The 20,756-nt window shown below is 46.1% G+C and overlaps 1 protein-coding gene across 2 annotated transcripts in view; it reads right to left on the reverse strand.

The window, feature by feature from the left end:
• xpnpep2 (X-prolyl aminopeptidase 2) overlaps positions 1-20,756 on the reverse strand; it is an 85,391-nt gene that overhangs the window by 51,204 nt on the left and 13,431 nt on the right. For both annotated transcript variants that reach the window (XM_033030554.1, XM_033030553.1), the window contains 3 exons: positions 19,606-19,669; positions 218-325; positions 56-133 (listed from right to left, as the gene is read on the reverse strand). In XM_033030554.1, coding sequence (XP_032886445.1) covers positions 56-133; positions 218-325; positions 19,606-19,669 — 250 coding nt within the window. The remainder of the gene's footprint in view (positions 1-55; positions 134-217; positions 326-19,605; positions 19,670-20,756) is intronic.

Genomic DNA, 20,756 nt, shown 5'->3' on the forward strand with positions numbered 1-20,756 from the left:
GTGACGTGCCTGCACTGCAAATATTTTTTTTAAATGATGAATGGTGTTTCCTTACCAACTGAAAACAGAAAGGGATCAGCAGCGATTATTTCTCCCTCTTTTGTTTGTTGCAGAATCCAATTGACAATCGTTGCTAAGAAAGAACAATATTTACGTCAGTAAAATGAAACCAGGCCATTCAATATTCACTAAAAAGTCACATTGTTTTTGAACTCACTCTCCCCTCTGTTGAGCTCCCAGTTGCAGTCCATCTGGCGTTCAGCTTGAATCCAGTACCGTCCATCTGTCCAGAGTACGGCATTTGTCTTACTGACTACTGCAATACCTATTAAAAAAAATCAGATAGACACAACTCCAGAGTTGGCAATCTGTTGCTGTTTGATTTGTACCCTGCAGTGAATTGTAGCATTTTACTAAAATATATATATTTTTTTAGTTGCCAACGTTAATTATACAGATTTGCGGGTGGCTTCATGTTGTAATCAGTTTCCAAAATGTTCCTCAATGCAAACAAATTTTAGTGGCACAGAACATATGTGTTGGCTTCTGATCAAGAATTAATGTTTGCTCCCTGTGTGTTCAGGTTATTTTGTACTTTCAAAGAACAATAACTTAGATTTGTATAATTCATTTTCTGAATGCAGGCTAGGCCAACCTGTTTTACACACAATGAAATGGCCCGAGAGCCGTTGGAGAGGTCGCAGAGGGAGAAGCTACACCCGAGCGGTAGGATTTAAAGAGGAGCGCGGGGCTTGCTTCTACAGAGGCCCGAGAGCCGTTGGAGAGGTCGCAGCTGAAATCTGCAACGTTCCAAGTTCCACTTCAAAAACAAGTGGGTTTGAGGAAGCCGCTGATTGGTGGAAGCAGACAAGAGGGAGCAGCTGATTGGGAGTCAGATCCCTGCTGATTGTACTGTATTGTAGCTGTTTGTTTTGTATTGTATCCTAGGTAAGGGGAGAATGAGGGCCAGGGCAGTTTACTGTTCTGGATGTCAGATGTGGGAAGTCATGGAGTCTGATAGCCCTCCAGACGTCCACATCTGTGCCAGGTGTATCGAGATGGGGCTCCTAAGGGACCGTATTAGGAACCTGGAGCAGCAGCTCGATGACCTCCGTCTGGTCAGGGAGAGCGAGGAAGTCATTGATAGGAGTTACAGGGAGGTGGTCACTCCAAGACCACAGGAGGCAGGCAAGTGGATCACGGTTGGGAGAGGCAAGGGCACAGACAGGGACTAGAGAGTACCCCGGTGGCTGTAAACCTTGACAATAAGTACTCCAGTTTGAGCACTGTTGGGGGGGACAGCCTACCTGGGGGTAGCGACAGCGGCCGGGCCTCCGGTACAGAGACCGGTCCTGTTGCTCAGAAGGGTAAGGAAAAGAAGAGGAGAGCAATACTAATAGGGGACTCTATAGTTAGGGGGTCAGACAGGCGATTCTGTGGACGCAGTCGGGAGACCCGGATGGTAGTTTGCCTCCCTGGTGCCAGGGTCTGTGATGTGTCTCAACGTGTCCAAGATATCCTGAAAGGGGAGGGAGAGGAGCCCGAGGTCGTGGTACATATAGGTACCAATGACATAGGTAAAAAAAGAGAAGAGGCCCTGAAAGGAGAATTTAGGGAGTTAGGAGGGGAGTTAAAGAGTAGGACAGCAAAGGTAACAATCTCGGGATTACTGCCTGTGCCACGCGACAGTGAGAGTAGGAATGGAGCAAGGTGGAGGATAAATGCGTGGCTGAAGGACTGGTGCAGAGGGCAGGGATTCAAATTTCTGGATCATTGGGACCTCTTTTGTGGAAGGTGCGACCTGTACAAAAAGGATGGGTTGCACTTGAACCTGAGGGGGACCGATATCCTGGCGGGGAGATCTGCAAAGGCTACTGGGGAGACTTTAAACTAGGATGGTTGGGGGGAGGGACTCAAATAGAAAAAGCTATTAGACAGTGTGTGAGGCAGGAGGCAGAGAAGGAAAGCATTCAGACCCAACATGTAGGGGGAAAAGAAGAAAACAATAATAAACAGAGAATAAGAAGTGGTGGGGTTCTTAAATGGGTGAGCAGAAAAACAGAGGGGTGTAAAATGCGGGCGGAAGCAATAGGTAGCAAGGTGAAAAGTAAAAGTGGCAGGCAGACAAATCCAGGGCAAAAATCAAAAAGGGCCACTTTTCAACATAATTGTATAAGGGGTAAGAGCGTTGTAAAAACAAGCCTGAAGGCTTTGTGTCTCAATGCAAGGAGCATTCGTAATAAGGTGGATGAGTTGAACGTGCAGATAGCTATTAATGATTATGATATAGTCGGGATCACGGAGACATGGCTCCAGGGTGACCAAGGCTGGGAGCTGAACATCCAGGGATATTCAATATTCAGGAGGGATAGAGAGAAAGGAAAAGGTGGTGGAGTAGCGTTGCTGGTTAGAGAGGAGATTAACGCAGAGGAAAGAAAGGACATTAGCTTGGAGGATGTGGAATCGGTATGGGTAGAACTGCGAAACACTAAGGGGCAGAAAACGCTGGTGGGTGTTGTGTACAGGCCACCTAGCAGTAGTAGTGAAGTTGGGGATGGCATCAAACAGGAAATTAGAAATGCGTACAACAAAGGCAAAACAGTTATAATGGGTGACTTCAATCTACATATAGATTGGGTGAATCAAATTGGCAGGGGTGCTGAGGAAGAGTATTTCTTGGAATGTATGCGGGATAGTTATCTAAACCAACATGTAGAGGAACCAACGAGAGAGCAGGCTATTCTAGACTGGGTATTGAGTAATGAGGAAGGGTTAGTTAGCAGTCTTGTGCGTGCCCCCTTGGCCAAGAGTGACCATAATATGGTTGAGTTCTTCATTAGGATGGAGAGTGACATTGTTAATTCAGAAACAACGGTTCTGAATTAAAGAAAGGTAACTTTGAGGGTATGAGACGTGAATTGGCCAAGATTGACTGGCAATTAGTTCTAAAAGGGTTGACGGTGGATATGCAATGGAAGGTATTTAAAGACTGCATGGATGAACTACAAAAATTGTTCATCCCAGTTTGGCAAAAGAATAAATCAGGGAAGGTAGTGCATCCGTGGATAACAAGGGAAATCAGGGATGGTATCAAAGCAAAAGATGATGCGTACAAATTAGCCAGAAAAAGCAGCATTCCAGAGGACTGGGAGAAATTCAGAGACCAGCAGAGGAGGACAAAGGGCTTAATTAGGAAAGGGAAAATAGATTATGAAAGAAAACTGGCAGGGAACATAAAAACTGACTGCAAAAGTTTTTATAGATATGTGAAGAGAAAGAGATTAGTTAAAACAAATGTAGGTCCCTTGCAGTCAGAAACAGGTGAGTTGATCATGGGGAACAAGGATATGGCGGACCAATTGAATAACTACTTTGGTTCCGTCTTCACTAAGGAAGACATAAATAATCTGCCGGAAATAGCAGGGGTCAAAGGAGATAGAGGAACTGAGTGAAATCCAGGTTAGTCGGGAAGTGGTGTTGGGTAAATTGAATGGATTAAAGGCTGATAAATCACCAGGGCCAGATAGGCTGCATCCCAGAGTACTTAAGTAAGTAGCTCCAGAAATAGTGGATGCATTAGTGATAATTTTTCAAAACTCTTTAGATTCTGGAGTAGTTCCTGAGGATTGGAGGGTAGCAAACGTAACCCCACTTTTTAAGAAGGGAGGGAGAGAGAAAACGGGGAATTACAGACCAGTTAGTCTAACATCGGTAGTGGGGAAACTGCTAGAGTCAGTTATTAAAGATGGGATAGCAGCACATTTGGAAAGTGGTGAAATCATTGGACAAAGTCAGCATGGATTTACGAAAGGTAAATCATGTCTGACGAATCTTATAGAATTTTTCGAGGATGTAACTAGTAGAGTGGATAGGGGAGAACCAGTGGATGTGTTGTATCTGGACTTTCAGAAGGCTTTCGACAAGGTCCCACATAAGAGATTAGTATACAAACTTAAAGCACACGGTATTGGGGGTTCAGTATTGATGTGGATAGAGAACTGGCTGGCAAACAGGAAGCAAAGAGTAGGAGTAAACGGGTCCTTTTCACAATGGCAGGCAGTGACTAGTGGGGTACCGCAAGGCTCAGTGCTGGGACCCCAGCTATTTACAATTTATATTAATGATCTGGATGAGGGAATTGAAGGCAACATCTCCAAGTTTGCGGATGACACTAAGCTGGGGGGCAGTGTTAGCTGTGAGGAGGATGGTAGGAGACTGCAAGGTGACTTGGATAGGCTGGGTGAGTGGGCAAATGTTTGGCAGATGCAGTATAATGTGGATAAATGTGAGGTTATCCACTTTGGTGGCAAAAACAGGAAAGCAGACTATTATCTAAATGGTGGCCGATTAGGAAAAAGGGAGATGCAGCGAGACCTGGGTGTCATGGTACACCAGTCATTGAAAGTAGGCATGCAGGTGCAGCAGGCAGTGAAGATTTAGCTTTCATAGCAAAAGGATTTGAGTATAGGAGCAGGGAGGTTCTACTGCAGTTGTACAGGGTCTTGGTGAGACCACACCTGGAGTATTGCATACAGTTTTGGTCTCCAAATCTGAGGAAGGACATTATAGCCATAGAGGGAGTGCGGAGAAGGTTCACCAGACTGATTCCTGGGATGTCAGGACTTTCATATGAAGAAAGACTGGATAGACTTGGCTTATACTCGCTAGAATTTAGGAGATTGAGAGGGGATCTTATAGAAACGTACAAAATTCTTATGGGGTTGGACAGGCTAGATGCAGGAAGATTGCTCCCGATGTTGGGGAAGTCCAGGACAAGGGGTCACAGCTTAAGGATAAGGGGGAAATCCTTTAAAACCGAGATGAGAAGAACTTTTTTCACAGAGAGTGGTGAGTCTCTGGAATTCTCTGCCACAGAGGGTGGTCGGGGCCAGTTCATTGGCTATATTTAAGAGGGAGTTAGATGTGGCCCTTGTGGCTAAGGGGATCAGAGGGTATGGAGAGAAGGCAGGTACGGGATACTGAGTTGGATGATCAGCCATGATCATATTGAATGGCGGTGCAGGCTCGAAGGGCCGAATGGCCTACTCCTGCACCTAATTTCTATGTTTCTATGTTTCTATGTTTCTATGTTTCTATGTATCTATGTATCTAGAATGTCAGCCATTGCTGTTATGTACAGTACATAATAAACTGGGCAATTGGCAAATAGCCCTGGGAAAATGTCCAGATAAACTTATCCATCTATCCATCCATCCACTATCTATCTATCTATCTATCTATTAATATATAAAACTCTCGCCCCAGATTCCGAAACGGAACTCCGTCCGGCTGCCACATTTCTTCCATTGATTCCCTGCAACTCCGAAACTGGACGCAGAATCGCCGACATCTTTTCCATTTCGGTAGAGATTTCACTTTTCTTTCTAAGTATCCGCTCCTCATTACATTCCGTCGTGTTTAAGTACACGTTTTTAATCAAATCCTTCCCCCCCCCCCCCCCAATATTTCAAAACTGAACTGGCTTCACACCCACAGAACCTTCTCCAGCCCCAGCCCCTGCTGAACGTTCCATCGTGTGATGTCACAATGCCCAATCTTCACATATGTCCAATCGGAATGGATCCATTTACATATGCCTATGCAGGAGCCCAAGCCAATGGTGAACGTTCCATCGTGTGATGTCACAATGCCCAATGCTCAAAGACATCGTTGCCATAGAGAGGGAGTACAGAGAAGGTTCACCAGGCTGATTCCTGTTATGTCAGAACTTTCACCACTTAAAAGTGTAATGCCCCAACGCAAAAGTGTAATGCCTCCTCCCCCCCCCCCCCCCCCCCCCCCCCACAGTTTTTCAAATAAAAACTGGCTTCTCACCCATACAAGCAGCCATTTCGGTAGACATTTCACTTTCCCTTCCAGCTGTCCACTCCTCATTACATTTCGTTATGTTTATGTCCATTTTTTTCATTAAATCCTTCTCCTCCACCCCCCCCCCCCCCCTCACTCATTTAAAAACGGCCTTTCGGGAACGGCTCTACTTCGAGGACCACGTCTCCCGTGGGGGCTGCGGGTAGGCAACGGCTGCATTGGGGCATTACACTTTTAAGGCTCTGTGTGTGATACCGCCCCCCCACCCCCCCCCCCCCGCGTTGCCGAGACGGACCCGACTTCGACGACTTCAAGATACGCTATTTTAAGACGGCCGGAACCCGACTTCGACGACCACGTCTCCCCTGGGGGCTACAGGTAGGGAACGGTCTTTATACACTTTTCCAACTCTGTGTGTGGGGGTGGTTAGTGTGTGTGATGCCGCCCCCCCCCCCCCCCAGTGGGGGCTACGGGTAGGGTACGGCTGCGTTGGGGGATCAGACCCAACGGGTTTGCCATAGGTCGTCGTGTTTAAGTACACATTTTTAATCAAATCCTTCAACCCCCCCCCCCAATATTTCAAAAATAAACTGACTTCTCACCCATAGAAGCATCACCAGCCCCAGCCCCTGGTGAACGTTCCATCGTGTGATGTCACAATGCCCGATGCTCACAGATGTCCAATCGGAATGGATCCATTTACATATGCCTTTGCAGGAGCACAAGCACTTGGTGAACGTTCCATTGTGTGATGTCACAATGCCCAATGTTCAAATACATTGTTGCCATAGAGGGAGTACAGAGAAGGTTCACCAGACTGATTCCAGGGATGTCAGGACTTTCATATGACGAAAGACTGGATAGACTCGGCTTGTACATGCTAGAATTTAGAAGATTGAGGGGGTATCTTATAGAAACTTACAAAATTCTTAAGGGGTTGGACAGGCTAGATGCAGGAAGATTGTTCCAGATGTTGGGGAAGTCCACAACAAGGGGTCACAGTTTAAGGATAAGAGGTAAATCTTTTAGGTCCGAGATGAGAAAAACATTTTTCACACAGAGAGTGGCGAATCTCTGGAATTCACTGGCACAGAAGGTAGTTGAGGCCTGTTCATTGGCTGTATTTAAGAGGGAGTTAGATGTGGTCCTTGTGGCTAAAGGGATCAGGGGGTATGGAGAGAAGGCAGGTACAGGATACTGAGTTGGATGATCAGCCACGATCATATTGAATGGTGGTGCAGGCTCGAAGGGCCGAATGGCCTACTCCTGCACTTAATTTCAATGGTTCTATGTTTCCCTCTACGCACCCCTCTCCCACCCATCCCTCTCTCCCCCACCCCCCTTCCCTCTCTACGCCACCCCCTTCCTCCTACCCCTCTGTCCCTCTTCCATCACTCCCCCTACCCCTCTCCACCTCCCTCCCCACTCTTCCACCTCTCCCCCTTCCCCCTCCACTCTCCCTCCCCACTCTTTCCCCTCTCTCACCACCCCTCTCCCCCTCCCTCCCTCCTCCCCTACCTCCCCATCCTCCCCCTCCCCCACATCTCTCTTCCCATCCCCCTCTCTCACCCCCTACCCTGCTCTCCTTTCCCTCCCAAATCTGTCCCACTTCCTCCCCCTCCTCCCCCCTCCCTCCCCTCTTCACATCCCCCCCCCTCCCCCCACCTGTGTGTTTGGGGGTTGGTTAATATGAGTTTGATGCCGCAGCCCCCCCTCCCCCCCCCTGCAAAACGCCGTTGGGGAAACAGACCCAACGGGTCTGCACTTGGTCTAGTTAATATATAAAACTCTCGCCCCAGATTCCGAAACTGAACTCCGTCCGGCCGTCCGTCCGGCAGCCTGGCCCACTCCCTTTGCTGGCCCGCTCCCTTTGATTCTCCGCAACTCCGAAACCGGACGCAGGACCGCCCGCGTCTTTTCAACTTCGGCAGAGATTTCGCTTTTCTTTCTAAGTATGCGCTTCTCATTCCATTCCGTCGTGTTTAAGCGCACGTTTTAAATCAAAACCTAACCCACCCCCCCCCCCCCCCCCCCCCCCCCCCAAAAATCTCACAACTAAACTGGCTTCTCACCCACACAAGCCTCACCAGCACCAGCCCCTGCTGAACATTCCATCGTGTGATGTCACAATGCCCAATGCTCACAGATGACCAATCGGAATGGATCCATTTACATATGCCATCACCAGCCCCAGCCATTGGAGAACATTCCATCGTGTGATGTCACAATGCCCGATGCTCACAGATGCCCAATCGGAATGGACCCATTTACATATGCCTATGCAGGAGCCCCAGCCAATGGTGAACGTTCCATCGTGTGATGTCACAATGCCCAGTGCTCATAGACATCGTTGCCATAGTGACAGTACAGAGAGTCAGATGTGGGCCGAGGATCCTTCAAGACAACATGAGATGTTCCCATATTGTGTGAAAATATTTACGTCATTCACCCCTGAACCTCGATAAGAACACCACCTGCACATCTTAATTAAATTAGAGAAAAACGGAAAAGAGGTCGGGCATTTACACTTTTAAGGCTCTGTGTGTGTCGAAGCTTCGTGTGTGTGATGCCGCACCGCGAACCCCCCCACCACCCCCCCCACGCGTTGCCGAGACGGACCCGACTTCGACGACTTCAAGATACGCTATTTTAAGACGGCAGGGACCCGACTTCGACGACCAAATCTCCCCTGGGGGCTACAGGTAGGGAACGGTCTTTATGCACTTTTCCAACTCTGTGTGTGGGGGTGGTTAGTGTGTTTGAGGCCGCCCCCCACCCCCCCATTGGGGGCTATTGGGGGCCGCAGGACCGCCCACGTCTTTTCCACTTCGTCAGAGATTTCGCTTTTCTTTCAAAGTATCCGCACCTTATTACATTTTGTCGTGTTTACGTACACGTTTTTAATCAAATCCTTCCCCCCCCCCCCCAATATTTCAAAACTAAACTGACTTCTCACGCATAGATTCAGCTTCAGCCCCGGCGGAACGTTCCATCGTGTGATGTCACAATGCCCAATGCTCAAAGTCAACGTTGCCATAGAGGGAGTACAGAGAAGGTTCACCAGGCTGATTCCTGGAAATGTCAGAACTTTCATATGAAGAAAGACTGGATAGACTCGCCTTGTACTCGCTAGATTTTAGAAGATTGAGGGGGTATCTTATAGAAACGTTTAAAATTCTTAATGGGTTGGACAGGCTAGATGCAGGATGATTGTTCCGGATGTTGGTGAAGACCAGAACAAGGGGTCAAAGTTTAAGGATAAGGGGTAAAGCAGAATCGCCGACATCTTTTCCATTTCGGTAGAGATTTCACTTTTCTTTCAAAGTATCCGCACCTTATTACATTTTGTCGTGTTTACGTACACGTTTTTAATCAAATCCTTCCCCCCCCCCCCCAATATTTCAAAACTAAACTGGCTTCACACCCACAGAAGCTTCACCAGCCCCAGCCCCTGCTGAACGTTCCAACGTGTGATGTCACAATGCCCAATGCTCACATACGCAAAAGTGTAATGCCTTCTCCCCCCCCCCCCCAGTTTTTCAAATACAAACTGGCTTCTCCCCCATACAAGCAGCCATTTCGGTAGACATTTCACTTTCCCTTCCAGCTATCCACTCCTCATTACATTTCGTTATGTTTATGTCCATTTTTTTCATTAAAACCTTCTCCACCCCCCCCCCCCCCCCCTCACTCATTTTGTCGCCTCCTGCTGGCCAGCGACCATAACGGCTGCTGGCGCCCGCAGCACAACTTCAAGCGACGCCATTTAAAAACGGCCTTTCGGTGACGGCTCTACTTCGAGGACCACGTCTCCCGTGGGGGCTGCGGGTAGGCAACGGCTGTGTTGGGGCATTACACTTTTAAGGCTCTGTGTGTGGGGATGCTTCGTGTGTGTGATGCCGCCCCGCCACACCCCCCCCCCCCCCGCGTTGCCGAGACGGACCCGACTTCGACGACTTCAAGATACGCTATTTTAAGACGGCCGGAACCCGACTTCGACGACCACGTCTCCCCTGGGGGCTACAGGTAGGGAACGGTCTTTATACACTTTTCCAACTCTGTGTGTGGGGGTGGTTAGTGTGTGTGATGCCGCCCCCCACCCCCCCCCAGTGGGGGCTACGGGTAGGGAACGGCTGCGTTGGGGGATCAGACCCAACGGGTTTGCCATTGGTCGTCGTGTTTAAGTACACGTTTTTAATCAAATCCTAACCCACACCCCCCCCAATATTTCAAAAATAAACTGGCTTCTCACCCATAGAATCAGCACCAGCCCCAGCCCCTGGTGAACGTTCCATCGTGTGATGTCACAATGCCCAATGTTCAAATACATTGTTGCCATAGAGGGAGTACAGAGAAGGTTCACCAGGCTGATTCCTGGGATGTCAGGACTTTCATATGACGAAAGACTGGATAGACTCGGCTTGTACATGCTAGAATTTAGAAGATTGAGGGGGTATCTTATAGAAACTTACAAAATTCTTAAGGGGTTGGACAGGCTAGATGCAGGAAGATTGTTCCAGATGTTGGGGAAGTCCAGAACAAGGGGTCACAGTTTAAGGATAAGGGGTAAATCTTTTAGGACCGAGATGAGAAAAACATTTTTCACACAGAGAGTGGTGAATCTCTGGAATTCACTGGCACAGAAGGTAGTTGAGGCCTGTTCATTGGCTGTATTTAAGAGGGAGTTAGATGTGGTCCTTGTGGCTAAAGGGATCAGGGGGTATGGAGAGAAGGCAGGTACAGGATACTGAGTTGGATGATCAGCCACGATCATATTGAATGGTGGTGCAGGCTCGAAGGGCCGAATGGCCTACTCCTGCACTTAATTTCAATGGTTCTATGTTTCCCTCTCCGCACCCCTCTCCCACCCATCCCTCTCTCCCCCACCCCCTTCCCTCTCTACGCCACCCCCTTCCTCCTACCCCTCTGTCCCTCTTCCATCACTCCCCCTACCCCTCTCCACCTCCCTCCCCACTCTTTCCCCTCTCTCCCCCACCCCTCTCCCCCTCCCTCCCTCCTTCCCTACCTCCCCATCCTCCCCCTCCACCACATCTCTCTCCCCATCCCCCTCTCTCACCCCCTACCCCGCTCTCCTTTCCCTCCCAAATCTGTCCCATTTCCTCCACCTCCTCTCCCCTCCCTCCCCTCTTCACATCCCCCCTCCCTCCCCCCACCTGTGTGTTTGGGGGTTGGTTAATATGAGTTTGATGCCGCAGCCCCCCCTCCCCCCCCCCCCCTGCAAAACGCCGTTGGGGAAACAGACCCAACGGGTCTGCACTTGGTCTAGTACATAACTAAAACTCTGATCTTGTGCTCTTCCGGTTTGCGGGGTTTATCTATTTGCGCAAAAACGGTATGCGATAGCGCTGCGATTTTTCATCCCCTTACCATTCCCTTGTGTTGCGAGTGCAACAAGTTTTGTTCCGATCGATCGTATATTGTAAAAGTTATCCAGATTTAAAAATCATAAATATCGCGCATGCGCAGATTGCTATCAGTCGCCGCCACGCAAATTAGTCTCCTCTCCTGTCACTCAGGAATGGGCGAACAAGGACGAGCCTGGGTCCAGGGTCAGGGACAAGCCCGGAAATGAAGTCTGGGCCTGGACTGGAGCCCAGGCGGCGGCCGAGCCGAGGGCTGAAGTCGTGCCCAAGCCCAGGGCCTGGGTCAAGGTGTACCAGCGCCTCGAGGGCCATCGGGCAAACGCCATCCTGCAGCACAGCCTCCACTTTCTGTTCTGTGGGCAGCTCTGGCTCGGCCGCCCGCCACCCTCACCCCGCCCCTGGCACAGCGAGTCCAGCTCCATCGGGGCACAAGTCCACAAGTGCTTCGGCCGCCTACAGCCAGGGCCGGGCCGAGTATGAGAACCAGGCCAAGTTCCAGGCCCTGGCACTACCTTACGACCTGGGTAGGTTCTGGGGGTGGAGGGAGAAGACGAAGGGAGGGGGGAGAGAGGGATGGGGAGGGAGGTATGAGGGAGGGAGGGAGAGGGGAGGGAGGGGGAGAGAGGGATGAGGGGGAGGGAGGGGGAGAGAGGGATGAGGGAGGGAGGGGGAGAGAGGGATGAGGGAGGGAGGGGGAGAGAGGGATGAGGGAGGGAGGGGGAGAGAGGGATGTGGGTTGGAGGGGGAGAGAGGAATGAGGGAGGGGGTAGAAGGGTTCAGAGGTGGGAAAGGTGGGATAGAAGGGGGAGTAGAGGGACAGCGGGACAGGGAGGGGTGGATTTGGAGGGGGGGGTAGGCATGAGTGGTGGAATATTGCGTTGGGGGATCGGGATGCGTTGTAGGAATGGGTGTGTGGTGGAATATTGCGTTGGGGAATGGGTTGCGTTAGGGGACCAGTCCTCCCATGTGACAGTGACCCAACGGTTCCAAGTTAGTCTAGTAATCTTATACATTTATCCTCACAGAAAGTGATTCTGTTTGAGAGACAAATATTGCCTAGTAAAACTTGTTGCTATTGTTTCAGTAATGCCGTTACATCCCAGTATCCACCTGTGAAGCAGATGCTTGGATTGAACCACTCATAAAAGATGGTATCTCCAACAGTGCAGGACGCCCTGAAGTATCAACATCAATTGGATGCTGTCATCTTCAGATTGTGATTTGAACTCGTAATCTATATTACTAAAAGTCTGATCTTGACCACTTCCTGTTGTTCTGTTTATTGATTTTAGAAAAGGCGCTGCCACTTACGGCTGTGAATTTTGGCCATCTTACTCAGAGTTCCCCTCCGCTGTGCAGGACAAGATGATTTTTCCCATCGATTAAAAATAAAATAGTTATTAGTGTTTAAAAAATGTTGAGGTTATCTCTCCTGGGGGGAGGGGGGGGGGGGGGCTCACTCATGGCTGGTGGGATGGCAGTTGACTGAAGGTTATTCCTTGAAATTCCATTTCAAGCAGGGTGCAAAGCCACCAAATTCAAATGCAGTTTCCTACCATTTCAAGCAGGGTGCAAGGCCACCACATTCAAATGCAGTTTCATACCATTTCAAGCAGGGTGAAACCACCATACAACCACACAAAGCACCACATAAACACCACACTCACAGTTCAGTAGACATTCAGTGTGTCCAGTTGATTCACAGCTCAGACAGTCGTAACCTCTGCTCCCCCATCTTGGAGAGACTGGGCCACACCCACACTTCCGGGTTTTATAATCCCTCCCCCTCTGACCAAAAGGGGTGTGGCCTTCATGGCGTGATTGACAGGAGAGAGATTCTCAACATTTTTTAAACACTAATAACACTTTTATTTTTCATTGATGGGAAGAATCTTCTGCACCTGATGAGCAGAGGGGGACTGAATAAGATGGCCAAAATTCACAGCCGTAAGTGGTAGTGTTTTATCTAAAATCAATATACAGTGCAAACAGGAAGTTGTCAAGTTAAGACTTTTAATCATTTGCTATTTCAAACCTACCACCACCAACCATTTGCTGTGCTTTATTTCAAACCAACCACCACCAACCATTTGTGTGCTTTATTTTAAACCAACCACCACCAACCATTTGCTGTGCTTTATTTCAAACCAATCACCACCAACCATTTGTGTGCTTTATTTTAAACCAACCACATTTTCATTTTCAAACCACATTAAGGGCATTCAAGGTCAGTAAAACCACACTCACAGTTGAGTAGACATGTGTTAAGTGTTATTCACAGCTCAGACTGAGAGATGTGACCCTCTCACCCCCATTTTGCAGAGATTGACTGAGGCACTCAACAATTCCGGGTATTATAGTCCCTCCGGAAGGGGCGTGGCCTTCAGGAGAGAGAATCTCAACATTTTTAAACACTAATAACTCTTTATTTTTCATCGATGGGAAAAATCCTCTTGTCCCGCACAGCGGAGGGGGACTCTGAGTAAGATGGCCAAAAATCACAGCCATAAGTGGCAGCGTTTTTTCTAAAATCAATATACAGAACAACAGGAAGTGGTCAAGGTCAGACTTTTAGTAATATAGTTTTGAGAACCACCATGCATGTATACCATGCAGATTCAAGGGATTTGTGAGAAACCATACAACAGATAATTACTCCAGCTGAGAATACCAAATTTCCAGTATCTCTAGGACACCCGATTTATGAAACATTGGCAAACACAGTAATGGATGACAGTGCAAAAGAAGGGCCCTGCTAAAACGTTTCAGAAACCAGGCGATTTAAGTCGAGTCCTGGAAATAAAACCAGAGAAGGGTGAAGGAGCAGACGAATTTCTAGACTGTTTTTCAAGATTATATATAGACCAATCAGGTAATTTAGACTATCTAAATAGAGTAAGTTCTCCTCAATATTGTGTAGTCTTGTTGAATTGTCTCCACACTAAAATAGCGAATTTAATTAAAACTAATAACAGGAACTGGTCTGAGAGCTGAGCCAGTCAAATAGCCAGAGCTGTGAGATATTATTGGAAGGAAGGTAGGAACCAGGAAAATTATCCTGTAACTAGGAGAGAAAGTGAAGCCACAGTGAAGGAGGAATTACCAAAATCCAACTCTGAACCATGGGTTGGGAGAAACTAGGGTCCCAGATTATTCAGATGACTATCACCGCTATACTCCCAATTTCGAGCCCATTTCAATGGAACCCATGGGTAGAATAAGACCAACAATGCTGCCTAACCAATGCTATACTTGTGGACGGATGGGACATTGGAGGCGCACCTGTCCAACAAAGGAAAGAATGAAAGAGAGGGGTCAAAGAAGGGATTTCCAGGATTATGAAGAATTTAGAGATCCTAGAGAATATAGAGACATCCGAAATCCAAGGAATTATGGGAGGTCCTTTAATTCAAGGGACTACTGGGATCCAAGAAACCAGAGAGAGAGATGGCCCGAATGTCAGGAACTGAGAAGTCACACACCGTTCACTCAAGCGAACCCATTTTCTCAGTCCTGGCTCACCAACCTGCCCTGGAATTGTGGGCATGGAGACATGGCCCCTACTCTAGATCCCTCCCAAATAATTTACCAGAATGAGCGGATTGAATGTACTATTGTAGTAAAAACTGGAAATTGAATGGAAGAAAATTATAAACCCTCTTATGATTACCCCAGAAAACCCCTTAGAGCAAAGAAGATTGTAAATCAAGGAGCTTGCTTAAACTGCACCCAATCACGTCACTGGAGTATGGAGTGTCCAGCGAGAAGGCAGAACCTAGCTGGATAGAAGAAAAATCAAGGGGCAATAAAGAAAGTAAGAAAAGGAACATAGTAGCTAGCATGAAAAGAGATAACAACTGAGAAATGGAAATGGCACTAGGGAGAGATGAAACAAACTTACCGTGCAGGAGGAATGGGAGTGGGGAAATAATATATTGAATTATTGTATTGCTGAGTTTTGTGCCTGCAGGACAGTATGTCAACAAGAGACTATCTGGGGAGTGAGGTAAAAGAATGCACAGACCCCTAAGAATGTGAAGAAGACAGCGAAAGGTAATGTAGCTCCCCAGAAAAAGGTGACCAGCAGGAAGAATTGATACTGTTCTGCTCCTTTAAGACATTTGGGAAGGCCAGCAGGCAGAGCGACATGCTCCTCCGTATCTCCACTCCCTAGTAACCTACACCATCTGCAGAAAGGAGGAAGAAAAAGACCTACCCTAGTGCCCAACATTAGTATCACCTTGCTACTGGAGGAATAAAAGGAAGGAGAATAAAGGACACTTCAATCATCTCCAAAATAAATAACACTGACAACTTATAATGACTGTTGGGATGGCTCCTCTTTAGAATTGGATCTGAATAAAAAGGAATTTCTCTGTGATCTGGGGCAAAATACTCACTTTGCACCAAAACTTAGTTATAAGTAAATGAATTCAAAGAGGGCTTATGAGATGCAGAGAATTGACTGTTAATTTAGCATTCTTCTTTTGTCTCACCCACAGGAGATAGTCGAAGATAGGACTGGATCATTTAGTTACCATTAAGGAAGGGACAGACCCTAGCAGATATCAGGAATTAAGATATACCCTGGAAACGTGAGGTGGTGGTATAAAATGACGACGGATGAACCAAAACTAACCATCTAGAAGAGTTACTTAGAGATGAGAACCCCTAGACAAGGAACAAAGTTAATAGAATAAAAACAAGAACCCCTAGACAGAGAACAAAGCCAACATGGTAAAAAGCTAATATAGTAAGAGCTAATCGAGTAAAGAACCAACATAGTGGAGAATCAGTATAGTAACGAGTTACCATAGTGAGGAGTGCATACATAAATAAGAAGCACTGGAGGAAATACTTGGTTAATTGTAGGGGGAAACTTGAATTGTATTGGGAATAGCAGAGCCGATGTGTATTTGCCCGATGTATTTGAATTGTTTAACCCTTGATGGTAAAGAGGCTTATATTATCAAGGTGGAAAGAAATTGTCCCTGGATTTGGCATTTTTGATTGGACTTAAGATAAAATTAATAGTAAAAGAAATTGATTGTTTAAATTTGAACAGCTGGGAATTGCACAGGAATTGGCGGCTACAATGCTGTGGAATGAGAGAGGAATTTGGCATTGAAATTCGAAAAAGTAAATTGAAGGCTGAGACTGAATTTGGTTAAATTGGAACATTATCATGGTTTGCTCCAAATTAAAGTCACGCCTGTAGGGGAATCTGGACCGAACCTAGCTGAAATTATATGATTACCTGGCATCAGATATCCATAGTATAACATCGTGTGAGTATGAAGAAGGCTAATTAGTATCGATAATATATTAGGGAACAAAATAGAGTGCAATATAATAGGTTTGATAGATAATAGAATAGGGATAGGATCAAGTGAAATAGGAATAGCAAATGTGTGGGTAAGCATGAGTGCATGATGGTAACTTGCTTTGTCCCAAGCTTCTTAGGATTTTCTAGAGTTTAGGTTTGAATGTGGAAGGTGATGGAAGACTGTGCAGGAACACAGATGGAGGGAATTCGTGCCCACGAAAACTCGGGAGGTGAAGGCTCCTCAGACAGAACTTGTGAAGTTATGCCCATGAAAACTCGGGACGCTTGACAAGATTCTGAGAAGAAACATCATCATCTTGTGTTACTGATAGATGGGAAATGTAAAGCACACTTACGTATATCTGGTTAGCTGATTATTGAGCCACTGGTTATCATTAATGATGGGTTATCATTATGATAAAAGGAAGGAATGTTAATCCTGGCTAACTTGTAGCAGTTAAGACTTCAAAATTGGGTTAAGTTTCAGGGTTGCTGCGAGATCTGGTCAAATTGGAATTACTCTCTGCACAGCTGGGACAAGCTGAGGAGAGGTGCCAGAGTGTCTGGAGCTTAGAAACAATTTGCAAGCAAAGAATGGGAAGATCTACAAACCCTGTCAATCTGGTGCAAAATGCATTGAATGGATTGGATGGCTGCAAACTAGGCATACACCTTGTATATAGTTGTAAATAATGTTGCAGAGTTTGACTGCAAGTGTTGATTGGATGAGGTGTTGAGCCTTGTCTGGGTTTTCTGTTAACCAGGGTAAATGTTTCCAAGTTGACTTCATCTCGAAGTCCGGTGTGAATACAATGTAATGAACTGTTGTATCATTGGTTTAGGGAAATGCCTGTTATGCATGGGGTTAATTGATATCTGTAATTCGGTTATTGAGAGACCACCCCCACGTGGTTTGGCCCCTCGAGGTCCCGGGACATATAAAAGTCCGCGATCATGAGGCTGAGCGTCGATCTTCTGGAAGAGCGTTCAGGACTGCGTGAACTTCTGGAGTGCCTCTGTCTGAGCGAGGCCTGGAGGACTTGAACAGGCAGACGCGAGGATCTAACCCGCGATGGGATAGGTACAGTGTGTGATCTGTGACGCGCTTTTGGTAAAATAAAATTTAGTTGTTTCAAATGCTTGATTCAGCGTTTTTACTGAAACTAGACCGGGGGGATGCTTAGAAACGAGTAATTATCATACTGGCTATCACCCCCTAGTCTTAATGCAGGGTTTCAACCAAAATGTTGACAACTCCTTTCACCCACTTGTTACATTCCTGCAACAGATTGTTATTGTGCCAGTTTCCAGTGTCTGCAGTATCTTGTGTCACTATTATGATGAAATCTGGAGTATCGTTTCTAAGACAGAGTGTAGGCAACCCTGAAGTAGAGAGGCTACAATGAAAGGAATGCACCCTCTTTGCCTGTTATTATTTCCACACTTCCTCATTATATATGCTTTTTAATGTCAAATCTTTCCTTTTAATTTATAATTATGCCCAGCATTGTAATAACTAAAAATGGTTGCTGATTCATGCTTTTGATTTTCATACCTCTGTCCTTTGTGTGGGTGGAGAAGGAGGTATTTTAATTGAGACTATGCATATTTTGTCCTAGTAACTAATGAAATGTAACTAATGAAATTTCACAACTTTTGAAATGTTTCTTGGTCATGACTAATTAAAATGAAATACTTTTGAGCAGCTTAGTACTGTAGTTGTGACAGTTTGCTAACTACAGCTAGGTGTTTTAATCAATAGGTCCGGGTGGCGCCAGCAATGGCAACCTTGTCAACAGTCTGTCTGTCCCTCCCTTCTTAGTTGTTTTAATAGTATGTGTTAAATGTATGTTTTAGTGTTCTTTAGCTTGTTTTATGTGGAGGGTGGGAAACTTTTAAAAATATATTACCTCGACAAAGATGCGATTTTTTTTCCGTATCGTATCTCCGTCCGCGCTGCGGCTTAAACATTGTGGAGTTGGCAGTCTCTGCTGGAGACCAACTTCGGGAGCTCCAACCGCGGGAGCCTGCGGACTATAACATCGCTGAGCTCACGATCCCTTTGTCAAGGATCACCCTCGGAGCTCCAATGGCGGCAGTCTGTGGACTTTAACATCGTGGTGCTCGCGGTCTCTGGTTAGAGACCGGCTTCCGCAGCTCCAAGCAGTAGGAGCTTCGACCGCCCCGACACGGGGTGCTTTGATCGCCCCGACGCGGGAGCTTCGATCACCCCGACGGATGGTTCAACTGCCCCGACCATGGGAGAAAATGAGGGAAGGAGATTAGACTTTATTGCCTTCCATCACAGTGAGGAATGTGGGGAGTCCACTGTGGTGGATGTTTATGCTAACTTTTATGTAGTTGTGTGACTTGTTGCTTTTTTTAGTGTGGCTGTATGGTAATTTGAATATCACTGTACCTTAATTGGTACACATGACAATAAAAGACCTTTGAAACCTTTGACCTTTTCTACAAACCTAAAACCTGTTTATGACACCTTTTCGTAGTTAATTACGTTTCAAGCTCTGCTAAGATGTGAATCAGGATTCAGCTTCATTTATTGCTGCACTGTTTTTGTTCAGTGACGAAACATCCTACCAGGTGGTGGTTTGTTTAGGAATCCATGAGGTTTATCTGAATTTGTTAGTCAGGGAAACTGCAGTTCCAGAAATGAGACAATTTTAGCTAAAGTACTTTGTGAAGAAGAACACCAATAAAATCCTAATCATTATGATGCTCGCAGAGATCAGGTTGATATATTGGAAGTTACCTGTAGGTTTTCTAGTAAGACAATTTCTATCTTCCTGCGAGATTATACGATGGTACTTTTCACTATTTCCACTGTCAACCTATCAGCCTTTTCTGAAGCCCACACTGTAGCACCACCTTACATTATCAGACTATAATAATTTGATCCTTTAGCTATGCAAGCTCTTAAGCTTGTCCATGCATTTGGCGCATTCATGGAAGAAGGTAGCATTTCTATAAAGAATTAAACCATTCCTCCCAAAATGTAAAAACAGCCACAGCCAAACAGAAATACCCATTCTTGTTTATCAATAATACCTGCAGATCCTTTGAATCCCGTCATCCAGGCTCTTCGTGCATACCGAGGGCTAATATACTCACTCTGAAAAAGAATATAAATCCTTCTCAATCCCCAGTTATGAAGAACACCCCCAGGGATTACTGGGTTTAGACCAAAGTTGCCAAGATTGATTGGGACATAAACCAATTGTCTGCTGAGTATCTTTAGAAACACAACATTTTGTGAATGTACATTGCCAAAATTACTGTAAATTCAATTGGTCTGATTTATTGAAAAATAAAATTGTTATATTTAATTCCTTCCATCATATCATGACATTTAAATGACTAAATCCAATGGATGATGTTGCAATGTTCCCCAAACTTAGTTAATTAAAGTGTGGGAAGGAGCTACAAATGTTGGTTTATACCAAACATAGACACAAAATGCTGGAGTACTTCGGCATGTTGGGCAGCACCTCTAGAGAAAAGAAATAGGTGATGTTTCGAGTTGGAACCTTGGGTCTGAAATAGGGTTCCGACCTAAAACACCACCTATTCCTTTTCTCCAAAGATGCTGCCTGATCTACTGAATTACTCAAGCAATTTGTGTCTATATTTAGTTAATTCATCATCGTTGGAACTGAAACATGGCTCCTTAGAGTTTTGACAGTGTTGTAATGATGAGAAGTGTGTCAGCATTATACACAATGTGACAGAAGACGAATATCTCTAATCAGTGGTGTCTCAGTATCAGACATAATTCCACACCCTCCCTTGATATCAGTCAAGCATCAGACGTTGCAGCTAGACAAATAGCTTGATTGAGCAGTGCCAGGGCTGTAATAGCCTAACGGCAGTGCAACCAGTCACCGGCCTCTGAAGTCAATGATGTATCATCGTACATTATCATCAGTTCACTCCAATGTCAGTACTGATCAGCGTTGAAAAAAACTTGTGTAGTTAGCTATATTTTAAGTTGGATTCAATCTATGAACTGCATTAAAAACTAAAATTGGCCGTCTGTTAGCATTCATTTGCTATAACTATAATTTGTTTTAAGCAAAGCATTTGATAGGGTAGACTTCAATCTCCATGAATGATTATGGCTACCAAATGAATAGTTGAATTATAGATTTAAGCATGTGCAGAGAATCACCAAATATGAAAATGCTATTAATTTACATTTA

This window comes from Amblyraja radiata, chromosome 12, assembly GCF_010909765.2.
Source record: "Amblyraja radiata isolate CabotCenter1 chromosome 12, sAmbRad1.1.pri, whole genome shotgun sequence".
NCBI classification, from domain to species: Eukaryota; Metazoa; Chordata; class Chondrichthyes; order Rajiformes; family Rajidae; genus Amblyraja; species Amblyraja radiata.